Source organism: Ixodes scapularis, unplaced genomic scaffold, assembly GCF_016920785.2.
Source record: "Ixodes scapularis isolate PalLabHiFi unplaced genomic scaffold, ASM1692078v2 PGA_scaffold13__105_contigs__length_92229423, whole genome shotgun sequence".
NCBI lineage: Eukaryota > Metazoa > Arthropoda > Arachnida > Ixodida > Ixodidae > Ixodes > Ixodes scapularis.
In genome coordinates, this window is record NW_024609839.1 from 42,984,603 (window position 1) to 42,995,790 (window position 11,188).

The 11,188-nt window shown below is 50.5% G+C and overlaps 2 protein-coding genes across 2 annotated transcripts; both read right to left on the minus strand.

Moving 5' to 3' along the window:
• Nucleotides 1-6,794: 6,794 nt before the first annotated feature.
• LOC120839029 lies at nt 6,795-10,432 on the minus strand. The gene is made up of 3 exons (XM_040209236.2): nt 10,301-10,432; nt 7,808-8,071; nt 6,795-6,880 (listed from the first exon to the last, which is right to left on the minus strand). The coding sequence occupies exons 1-3, from the start codon at nt 10,362-10,364 to the stop codon at nt 6,795-6,797; spliced, it is 414 nt and encodes a 137-aa protein (XP_040065170.2). The 5' UTR covers nt 10,365-10,432.
• A 71-nt stretch (nt 10,433-10,503) lies between these two features.
• On the minus strand, nt 10,504-11,067 carry LOC120839027. The gene has a single exon (XM_040209234.1). The coding sequence runs from the start codon at nt 11,053-11,055 to the stop codon at nt 10,573-10,575; it is 483 nt and encodes a 160-aa protein (XP_040065168.1). The 5' UTR covers nt 11,056-11,067; the 3' UTR covers nt 10,504-10,572.
• Between the last annotated feature and the right edge of the window lie 121 nt (nt 11,068-11,188).

Below are 11,188 nucleotides of genomic sequence, written 5' to 3' on the forward strand. Positions count from 1 at the left end.
AGGGATATGGGCCTTAGATTTTCAAGTTGCAGAGGTTTCCCCGGCTTGGGTATGAACACCACTGTGCCATGTTTCCATTGCTCAGGAAGAGTGCCTTCCTCTCAGCACTGGTTAAAGTATTGGGTTAGCGCCTCTATCGAGTTGTCGTCGAGGTTCCGTAGGGTCTTGTTTCGCACTCTATCGGCTCCCGGTGCCGAGGTGGTTTTGAGCTTCTGAAGGGCGGCTCTTACCTCGTAATCTAGTATCGGGGAGTCGAGTTCTTCATTAGGTGATCCACAGTAATCGGGGACGGTGGTGGGTATCTGGTTCCCTATGTACCGGGTTTGCAGTTCTTGTAGGAATGCGTCCATGTCACCGCGATGGTGATGTATGAGACGGCTCATGTTGCGGCGATGTTCTACCTTCGTATTTTCTTGGTCAAGCAGGTGTTTGAGAAGGTGCCAGGTCTTGGCCATTCCCAAGCTACCCTGCATGTTGTCGCATATTTGATGCCATTGTAGATGGGTGAGGTTTGTCGCGTACTCCGCGATATCTTGATCTAGTCTCGCTATTCTAAGTTTGAGCGTTCGGTTATGCTTTTGTCGTAGCCATCGGTTGTGGAGGCTCTGTCTTGCCTGCCACATATGTAGTAGTCGATTGTCAATTTCCGTAATACCCGCTTCCTCTGGGATATCCTGTGTATACGTTTCAACGTCGTCCTGCAGTTGCTGCGTCCATTCCTCGATATTATCGATGGTGGTGGGCGCTATTCCCTGTCGGATTTTACGCAAGCGATCCCATTCCGTGATCCGCACGCCTCTTTTCTTATGTTTGTATCCCGAGGTTGGGATTGTCGTGCTTAATATATAATGGTCGCTGCCGAGACACGCCTGAGTGTTAAACCACTCGCAATTTGCCATGTTTTTAACAAGAGTGAGGTCTGGACATGTGTCAGCACTAATTCTGTTACCTATTCTCGTGGGGTGTTCTGGATCCGTTAGGAGGGTAAGCCCTACCTGTTGTATCGCCATCCATAGATGCCTTCCTTTGGGTGTTTCGGTGCGATACCCCCCGGCAGCATGGGCGGCGTTAAAATCTCCCACAATTAGCAAGGGGTTCTGCTTAGCCCGGAGTAGCGTATCATGGAAGAGTGAGTGAAACCGATGCTGTTTGAACTTGGGGCTACTGTATATATTAAGCACAATTAGGCTCGGCTCCGCTGGTCTGCGTGGGACAATTTCTAGTAAGACGTGATCGATTTCTGATTGTGCGATGTCATGTCGAAGAGCAAAATAGAGTTCCGGTGTACGAGGGTGGCCGTACAACTATCTGGCATTGCGCCCTGGTACGTTTTGTAATTGGCGAGTTTAGGTGTCCCCCCCAGTTTTCTGTAGGCAGATAATGGCGGGTGGAGTTTGTTGGGAGATTAAGTGTTGTTGCAAGTTTCCTCTTTTCCGTTGGTAGCTTCGGCAATTCCACTGCCAGACCGTATATTTATCGTTGGTCATCTTGGTGGGATATATTTCTAGTGGAGTACATAGGTTCCGATAGCCTCATAGGGTCCATGCCTTGTGGTGTTGTACTTCGGGAGGGCGACTCGAAACGAGACGGACGGCATTGCTGCTGCATCTGCTGCACAGTCCCTTCTAGTGGCGTGAGACGCGTTTCAAGTTTCTTCATGTTCTTTTCTAGGTCGAGAGTGTTACCGGTAAGCGTTTGCAACTGCGCTGTCGTTTCTTGATGCCGGACAGTATTTTCTCGATGCTGAGTCTGGATGGCTGTCATTATGTTTTGTATCATAGTTTCCAGTCTCGCTATGTCCTGTGGTTTCACAGCGGGTGCAAGTTCTGTGTGTGGAGCAGTAGTGTTCGGGTTTTCATGTGGCCCTTCGGCTGTCTCTACCGCTTTGCGTTTAGGGGCTGACCTCGGAACGTCCATCTGTTCTGTATCTGCCGGTGCGTTAACTTGTACAGGATTTGGGGATGCCAATGGTTGACGTTCTCGTTGAAGTTGCTCGATTAGAGCATTTTGTCGCTGTAACATTTGTCGGAGCTGCATGATTTCTGCGCGTAGCATTTGATTTTCATTATCTCTATTAGCTCGTTGGTCAGTAGAGGGATCAGTTACCGATGCCCAGGTCACCTTAGTGGTTGTTGAGCCTCTGGAGGGTCTCTGATTTTCCTCGCCGCCGGCGGAGTTACTGTCACCTCGATCAGTTTTCTGCCCGATCAGTCCTCGCCCACCGCCGGCACTGCGACTGCAGCCACGCGCACTCTGACTACGTCTTCGCGCACTGCGACTGCGAAAGGTCCCTTGACTTGCGTATGCTGATTCAGCGGCAGAGCGCCGGTCCTTGGAGCGGCTTTGCCTTCCGATGCTAGGTCTTGAAGTGGGTGCTGCAGCTTCTTCGTTTGCAGTTTGTTGCCTGCGTGCGGCCCTCTGTGGGGCGTGGAAGCGGTGTTGGCACGCTTTCGAACCAGACATATGCTCCCCACCGCATATTGCGCAGCGCATCGTACATTCGTGGCTTCCCTCTGGGGCGAGGGTTCCGCATTTTGAGCAGCGTTTGTCGTCTGGTGTGGGGCAGATATCCTTCCTGTGTCCAACCTTGTAGCAGTTTTCACAGACTTCAATCTTTCTTCTATACAGCAAGCACCTGTACGTTGTGTTACGGTAGTTTACGTAGTAGGGCACCGATTTTCCTTCGAAGACGATGAGCACCGACGCCGTCTCTCCGAGACGTCGCGCTTGTAGTACCCTGGGCGTATTTCGTTCTAGGCTTCGTTCAATGTCCGCCGGGCTATCGTACGAGGGGATGTTGTGGATGACCCCTTTTGCCGAGTTGCCCGGCGCCGTAACGTAAGTAGTCGAGGAGTACGTTCTGGCACCGATCTTAACTTCCTTAAGACTGCAGTAGGCGACCGCGTTATCTTCCTCAGGCGTACTGGCAATAACGATATTTTGTTCAGGCATGGTGCGGATGATATCTTTGTCCGCCCCACTCCGAAGCTGGGCGCAATGTTGGATGCTGTCGGAAATCTGTGCAGCGCTCCAAGATTTGGCGTTGAATCCTCCTTGGAGACGAATGACAACTTTGTAGTCTTCCGCAGGTAGTTGAGGTAGCGGTGGTAACTTTCGGGGTCTGAACTTGCTGCTCGGCGTTGACTGTTGCCGCGTGGCGGGTGTAGTTTCGGCGTCCGGGCTCTTGTGCCTGTGCTTCCGGTGCGCCGGAAGCCAACCAGGTTCTCGGAATGTCTCCGGAGTAATTTCGGTGCCCTCGACAGTCACTTCCATGTCGTGGAGCTTGGGTCTTCGCCTTTCGAGCGGCCTCGCCCAGTGTTAGGCCTAGCTCCACCGGCGTGGTCTAACACACGTCTCGTAAAGCGAAAAAATCCCCACACAGATGAAATAGAAAATTCAAACTGCGCTGAAACACTTGCCCAACTTTTGGTAACGTTGGAAGGGGTGGATAGCGAGGATTATCACTCAGCCGGGATGAATTGAGACGGAGCTCATACGGAGCCCTGCTCTAACTTTGTCGCTTCTTCTTCCTCTCTCCCAAGATAGAGGAGCTTCAGCCTCTTGTCTGCCGCTTTACCTTATCGCCTTTGGCGGCCGCGTCTCGTGGCGATCTGCCAGGCTTCGTAAGTATAGAGGAGGCTATGGCCACAGCCACTCGATCGTCCCTGTTGGTGCGGCCTGCCGATGTCTTTCCGAAAACAAAAGAGCGCGCGTGAGAGGAGAACTTCTTCCATTTTCCGTGGGGGCGCTGCACATTGGTGAGCGGTAGAGTGCCTTCATACACATGCGCGCTTTTGCTTGAGTCGTGACATCTCAGCCATTTTTCCGCCCAATCGTTTTTTTATGCATTTTGAAGTGCGCGCAATCCGGTGTCACTCAGCTCGAGCGCGTAGCTTTGGCTTATGCATAGACGCCATCTTACCGCCCAAGTCACGCACCGAGTGCGTGAAAGCGTCCCGCGCTGGCGCATTCCGGACAACAATGGATGTCTTCACCCTGAGACAGACAGACATCTAGGTACCCTGGTGAGCGGTGTGAGCGGTCTTGTGAGCTGAAAGTACTCTGTTTCACCTTATGTTGTACCGCAGGAAAGGCTGTAAGCGCGAGCTCCTTGCTCTGGGGCAGATCTCGGCGGCACAAGCTCTCGTGCAGTAAGGGCAGCTGTCAACGCTATGAGCTCGCGCTTCCAGCCTTCGCTGCGGTACAACATGAGGTGAAACGGAGTATAGAGAAGGCGCCCAACGCGCTCTTGCTCCGCTACCCAGATAAAATATCTGCCGGTCAATAGAGAGTTTTAGTAGATCGTTCCCATGACTCCGATAACGATACCCGATACTCCGCCACCGCCTCACTAGAGAGTTTTAGTAGATCGTTTCTCACTCCGATAACGATACCCGATACTGCGCCGGAGCCATCACGCATGCGCTAGAGTATCGGGTGTTTCGGGCGCAGGTATCGGGAATATCGGGAAATATCGCGCGCACTCTCGTGCATCGCGAGAGTTGACGAGATCCGGCGACAGCTGAACGATCATGGCCGCGCCACTCGAGCCTCTTTCTGCCCAAGCGGGTCGAAAACGATTCACGATCATCGAGGATATCCTCCTTTTAAGGGAAGTGCTTGCGGTGAATCCGTTTGTGAATTCTTCACGGTGGGATACAGTGGCCGCGAACCTAAATGAAGCACTGGGGAGGAACTTCAGTGTTCGCGGAGTGAGAGACCGCTGCGACCTGCTGCTCGGTCTGTTCAAGCGAGACGACCGCACAAACTTGAGAAAGTAAGTCGTTTTTGAGTCCCGTTTGAAAGTTCAGAAGCGTTTTAGCTGGGGTGCCTTGATGTGCGCTTTGCTTGGCGTGATGACATCTGGTCATTTTGTTTCGAACGCTTATTTTTATTTTTTTGTTCTGAAGCACGTGAAAGTGCATGTCCCTGCACGCGCTCGTGGTGCTGACTGTGCTACGGCGACATTTTGTTTCCTGCGATTTCTTTGTATTTTCCCTGTGAGCGCGTGCTGTCGGCATCGGGTACTACCAACGATGGCATCACCCTAAACAGAAGGAAATTGAGGCACTCTAGTTTTAGCATACTGCCATACCCTGTCCAACAGCTGGCGCAACTGCGAGCTAGCGCGAGCCTGTTGTTTGGAAACGCACATGCCTGTGCCGCTAGACATTTCGCGTAGGAAAGCGCGTTTTCAAACTACCGAGTTCGCGTTGCAGCTTTCGCGACACGGAGATGTACTCATGTTCGTTGACTGAAATAACAGATCTACGCTTGAGGAAGACAGGCGCACTTGTTGATACCGCTCTCCCCCTGAAACCCTTAGATCCGGAACGGAAGAGCAGTACACCGAAAAAGAGCAGCTGCTGCAGGATGTTGCTGACCTGGCCTGTGAATTTTGTTACAAGGTTAAGCCAGTGCTCAGGAAGGCGACAGCCACCGAGGAAGGTGCCACCACCACCTCCACCGCTGCGTTGGAACCGCGGGAACGTGCCACAGCCACCACAACCAGGCCGGCGACAAATCGGGCTGCTCGCGATGCTGCCACTACAGCGCGAGTTGTTGCGGCTGCAGCCGAGTACAGACCGGTCAATCATAATGCAGTGGCAGGGCAGTCTAGTAAGTATGACACATGCGTCATGAACCCCACCTGGTTAGGAAAGTCAGGTCGTCATGACCGCTCCATCAATCGCGTTTGTCTACGACTGATATTAGGCTACTCGCGAGTTCCCATCAAATAGCCTACTGAGGACGACTTACATGGTCTGCTGCTCTCAAGTAAAAGTGTAATTTACTTGGGTACATCTGTAGTTCCCAGAGCACAGCTTTGAGTAAACTGCCGAGTTCTGATTAGGTATGTTCTAAACATACATTAATGTATGTTCTAAACATACATTAATGTTTCAGGCATTCAGAAAATGCAGAATGCTAAGCCGGCATGAACCGCTTCTTCTATTCATGGAACATTTTCCTTCACGCGCCGCACATCGGAGTGTCGTGATGTGTCGAGGAAACGATAAGAGGCACTACATATTTTGGAATGGTCTTTTGAAGATCTGACCCCATCATACCTGCGTTGTATTTTTCATACATTTTCAATGCCCAGCTCCAGAGCGTGTGTCATGATACACCACAAATGTTTATGCAATACTCTATTTACAGGTTCTGAGAACTGCCAGTCTATCTTTGCTGACATACTGAACGGCGTGGAGGACGCCGACGCCTGGCAACCAGGCAACACAGACCAAGTTGTGGAGCTGGCCCCAGCCCCTGTACCGCCGGTTCCGACCCCTGTGCCGCTGGTCCAACCCCCCTTGCCACCAGTCCAGGCTCGTGTGCCGGTTACTTCTGTCGCACGACCTAGGACTTGGGGCGGACAGGGTAAGCACTGCCATCTTTCAGTAGATGCTTCAAGCATACGTTAAACTTTTGAAAGAGGATACACATAACCCCATTTGTAGAAATTCTCCAAATCTGCTCTAGAAGTTTTGGGCTGTCATTTACATTTGTTATTTTTTGCTTACTAGACAGACATATCTCAGTCACTGTTTGAACACACATGAATTACCCAGTATTTTTTGTGCAGTACCTTCATTGAATGGCCAGGTCCAATAAAATAAACAGTCAATCAATTGTCAACCTACACACTAAGAAAAATTTTAAAAAAGTTGTTTATTTGATGCTGTGTGCATTGTTTCCTTTGTTGTATTTTTCCAGCAACCAGGCAGAAGCGGTACAGGGAGCACCTTGCATCGCTGGAGAAGAGAGCAGAAGAGGACCGCAGCATAAAAAAACTAGAGATCGCTCTTGAGGAAAGGCGTCTCGCCATGGAGGAGCGCCAGATGGAGAGGCGCCTGGCCATTGAAGAGCGCCAGGTGACCTTAAGCGAAAATCGCTTAGCGTTTGAAAGAGAAAATTTTTATGTGCTACAGGAGGCTGGAGCAGAGGAGAGGAGGCTTCGTCTCCAACTGCAAGAGCATTACCTTAAAGTAGTGAATGGTCAAATTAACAAGTAAAGTTAAGTGTGAGCAAGTGGTATGACATCATAATACATAATGCAATAAATCTTTCATTTCATTAAACAATGTAGTTGAAAAAAAATGGCAGGGGTAGGCCCGTTCGATTTACTATACAAAGAAATATTTTGAGTGTAATATTGAACAGACAGCAAATGCTATGTTGGCAATGACTGGCAAAGCAATAACATGAGACACTTGAAAATCACCACGCTGATAAAATTTATGTCAAGCTGAAGGCGCTTGACGAATAACAGAAATAGCATATACTTAACATATAAACCTGTATCGTTCACAAAACTAAAACAATATGGGAACACGGTTGCTGCTTTGAAAAGAACACAAGAGGCAGATAAAAGAAATGCAGCAGGTAAGCAACCAGACAATTGCACAAAAGTCATCCCGTGGAATAAATAGTCATAAAAGATGCTATGGTCTGTTGCAACTATGAAGGTAGGGCGAGAAAAAGAAAGACAAAGGAGGAGGAAGCAGATGAAACGCTAGAGGAGGAGGTTTCCCCCACTCCTCTCCAGGGTTCCGTCTACTTCCTCCTCCCTGGCCTCCCTTTCCCTCGCCCTACCCTCTCGAGTTGCAACATGCAACAGACTATAGGCACTCGGACAAAAAAAAGATTGCACAAAAAGAATTCAAATTATACGAAGTCAATAACGAGGTGAAAGATATTCATCCAGTGTCGGCGGAGACAGCTGAAAGTACGTGGAGGTTTGGCTGCCATACAGGCACGTGTGGCAGTTTGTTAACAGTGTTGCAGCCTGATACATATCGCTCACGCGCTGCAGCCTGTGCTTCTGATTTTTTTTTGTAATCTACAAAAGCGAAGAGAGTTGACACTTTCCCAAAGCCCCATTCTACTGCTTGCCTCACGCTGCTCATTTTTTTGTTAAAGTTCTGCTCTGCGGCAGTCAAGCTAGCACCCATGAATGGTTTCTGCAACAAAGGCCGCAAAGGATAGGCAGGGTCACCGTAGATTGTGTATACGCTGCCCTGCACGAGGTCCTCAAGCCTTTCATAAAGGCCGCTCAGCCGCAGGATACCTGAAAAAGGAGTCAGACGAGACACAACGATAAAACACTGAGTAGCATATAGTGACAATCACCACCTGCACGTCGATAAGCCACAAAGATCGACATGCCCTTTCCTCACTGCATAGAGCAAAACATTGATTTGTGTGACCTTGTTTGGCTTTGCCAATTTAGAGGTCAGAGGGTACTGTTGCCACTGCCACAGCCACCTTGTTTAATGTTCCAGTTTGAAAACATCCAAATTTGTTGGCATTTCAAACGCGAAGGGATTTACATCAGAGCTGTGGACGCATCAGCCGCCTCGGTCGAGGCAAAGCGTCGGCCTACGGATCCCCATGTGGCGGGTTCGAATCCCCGCCGAGGTGCCAGCACTCTGATGGAACAGTCAAATTTGGGGGTTTTACGTGCCAAACCAACGACGGGTATCTGGCACGCCCCAGCGGAGGACTAAGGATTTATTTGGACCACCTGGGGATCTTTTGACGTGCAACCGAAAGCTCGGTTACACGGCGCCTCCTCTGCAATAAGCCTCCGTCAGATTGCGGGCACCTCGGCCGGGATTCGAACCCGCGACATGGGGATCCGTAGGACAGCGCTCTCGCCTCGGAGCCACCGAGGCGGCTAGCACTCTGATGGAGGCTTATTACAGAGAAGGTGCCGTCGTAACCCAGCTTTTTGTTGCACATCGAGATACCCAGGAGGTATAATTAATCCTCCACTGGTGCGTCCCAGTCGCCCGTCGTTACTTTGGCACATAAAGCCCTCAACTTTTACTTCTGCGGACAAATCATTCCCACCACGGCAGTTAGGCACAGTCTCAGGTTACCAGTTTGACATCGTTTTAGCTTGCTGCCCTTGTTCGGCCAGTGTCTTGCACTGCGACTGTGACTGCTGTCATCATGTGTTCAATAACTGGGCTAATGGTTACCGAAACATTGGTTTACTGGAATGCCCGATGATCTTGTGAGCTGCCAAGCTGGCAGCTCGCATGCAGGCTGTCGTCTGCACGATCGAACACGCTGGAAAACTATCCGCAACTCTGGCAAGCAGCCTAATGAAACAAGTAACCACGCAAGGGTAAGTGCTGCATTCAGTGGCAATAGGTCTACTGCAGTAGTCATAACTGACATGTTAGGATAGGAGTAAAGGACTGCCATTCCTGATCCATTCTCAGCTTTGTCTTCTTTTATTCCACAGTCCCAAGCTTATACAACAACGCCCTTTAACAAAAAAGCAATGGGACAAGTGTTTGCCTCCCTTAGTACTGTCACATTATTTTTCCACCCCAGTTTAAGAGTTTAACTCCCTGTCCGAAGAACACCAGCTTGACTTTCAGCATTTAAGCATGAAATAGTATTTCTTCTGTACTATCGCGGCCAAGATGAGCTGAAAAGCCAGGATGTGAGGCAGGCAGTACTTTCCAAGCCGCCTGCCGCACTGTTCTGCAAACTGTGATGCACGATGAGGCCAAGACATACCCCTTTCTGCGCTCGTTGTTCCACCCTGAACTTCTGTGTTCTCTGCCTATGAAACAGCAGTTCTGTTCAAATGAATGCCTCGATGGTCGGGTCATCTTGAAGCTCCCACTTCAATTGGAAAGAATAGGCTTTTTGCAAAAATCCCTCATTGCCTGCCCCCCCCCCCCCCCCTGACACTGAAGAGAGCAAGAGGTATAGCACAGTTGCTCGCCTTACTTTGCTGTCGCCTCCCCGGTGCTGTGGACAGCGGCATCGTGCTTTGAAAAAGGTCTATTCACCGATGCAGCTCTGGCAAGCTGGCGGTCCCTGTCCCTTGAAACACGAAAACGCCCTTTACGTGGTGTACCCTGAGGTCGAACCACATTCCTGTAGGTGCGATCTATGTGTTTCGGGCACTAAATCGTTTACCAATTATTGTGTTATCATAAGCACAGTCTTTCGACAAGGTCTGCAACAAAGATTTATTCTGCATCGTGCGTGGGTTTTGTGGTTTGGCGAAAGGAAGAAATGTCGCAACCATTTGCTCAATAGCAGACGACACGGAAATATAGAGGTGAGCCGCCAGTGTAGAAGGAACTCTGTGTTGGCCACGGCGCCCATCACAGTTTGCAGAACAATTCCACAGGCTGCCTTGATAGCAGCACGGGTCTTGTCTGTGGCGTTTCAACTTATTTTGGCTGTGATAGAGGCTGTTCCTCTATTTATGAGCGCTTCTTCCAAGAACCTGTAGGTTACGATTTCCGAGTTTTTGCTATTGACTTACCGGCGTCGTGTCGGTGTCCCGGGTAAGGGCCATTCATCTCCACGATGATGCCGTTGGCACACATGATGCCCTGATACTTGATGGCGTGCACACGCTTGTGGCCAGAGAAATAAAGCCGCTGGTCCTCCGTGGGTCGGCAGAGGGGGCGGGCCGTTCCATCAACGAAACCCCAGCAATTATGAAGAGGTGCCCCCTTCGCGCGGACCGCCTGCAAAAGCAAAATCAACAACGCACTTGCATTTTTTTTTCTTTTTTGTGTTTTTAATTTAACTTTACAATATGCTTACCTCGGAGAACTCGTCCAAGCTTGCACGGTTCAACCACGTGTGAGCTGACAGATCCGCGGTCAGCTGCCCGAACGTGGACGTCAAATGGTTTAGCACCACGGTCGTCGCACTCGAAAGTGTCGAAGAGTGGCGGCCAAAAATGCCTTCCAGGTCGCAGAGGCGGTTGGGGTAGGAGAGTCTCCGCAGAAGAATACACAGAGCTTCCTGCCCGGGGATGGCGACGTTCTGGGCCGTCCTAATTGTATGAGGGACTCGCAGCGCGCTACACAGCTCCATTAAGTCCATCTGCTCAAAACGAAACTGATGGCGGAAAGCTTCACTATCTATGTTGAGCACATCCAAGTAGCCTTGCCCGGACCTAAACCTCCGCGGAACGGGGTACTCCATATCCAGAAAGGAGAGTTCTTCAATTTCGTCCCACCTCAAAACAGCTAAGGCCAAGGGATCCTCGAAAACACACGTCGCCATGGCTCAGGTTGGTCACTCGCTCGACTCGCTCGCGCCCGTGCCACCCGTGCTTTCTATGGCTTCCCGTGACAAGCCACGGGGGGGGGGGGGGGGGGGGGGGGGCTAAATTGGCTTGTCTTTAGTTGGCTAGATG

What these genes read in the sequence shown, in the direction of transcription:
- LOC120839029 (XM_040209236.2), bottom strand. Translation starts at nt 10,364, where the DNA reads ATGTGTGCCAACGGCATCATCGTGGAGATGAATGGCCCTTACCCGGGA. An exon ending in GGGACACCGACACGACGCCG is followed by an intron (nt 8,072 to 10,300) that starts GTAAGTCAATAG and finishes CTCCTTTTTCAG; the next exon opens with GTATCCTGCGGCTGAGCGGC. An exon ending in AGAAGCACAGGCTGCAGCGC is followed by an intron (nt 6,881 to 7,807) that starts GTGAGCGATATG and finishes TTTTCGCTTAAG; the next exon opens with GTCACCTGGCGCTCTTCAAT.
- LOC120839027 (XM_040209234.1), bottom strand. Translation starts at nt 11,055, where the DNA reads ATGGCGACGTGTGTTTTCGAGGATCCCTTGGCCTTAGCTGTTTTGAGG.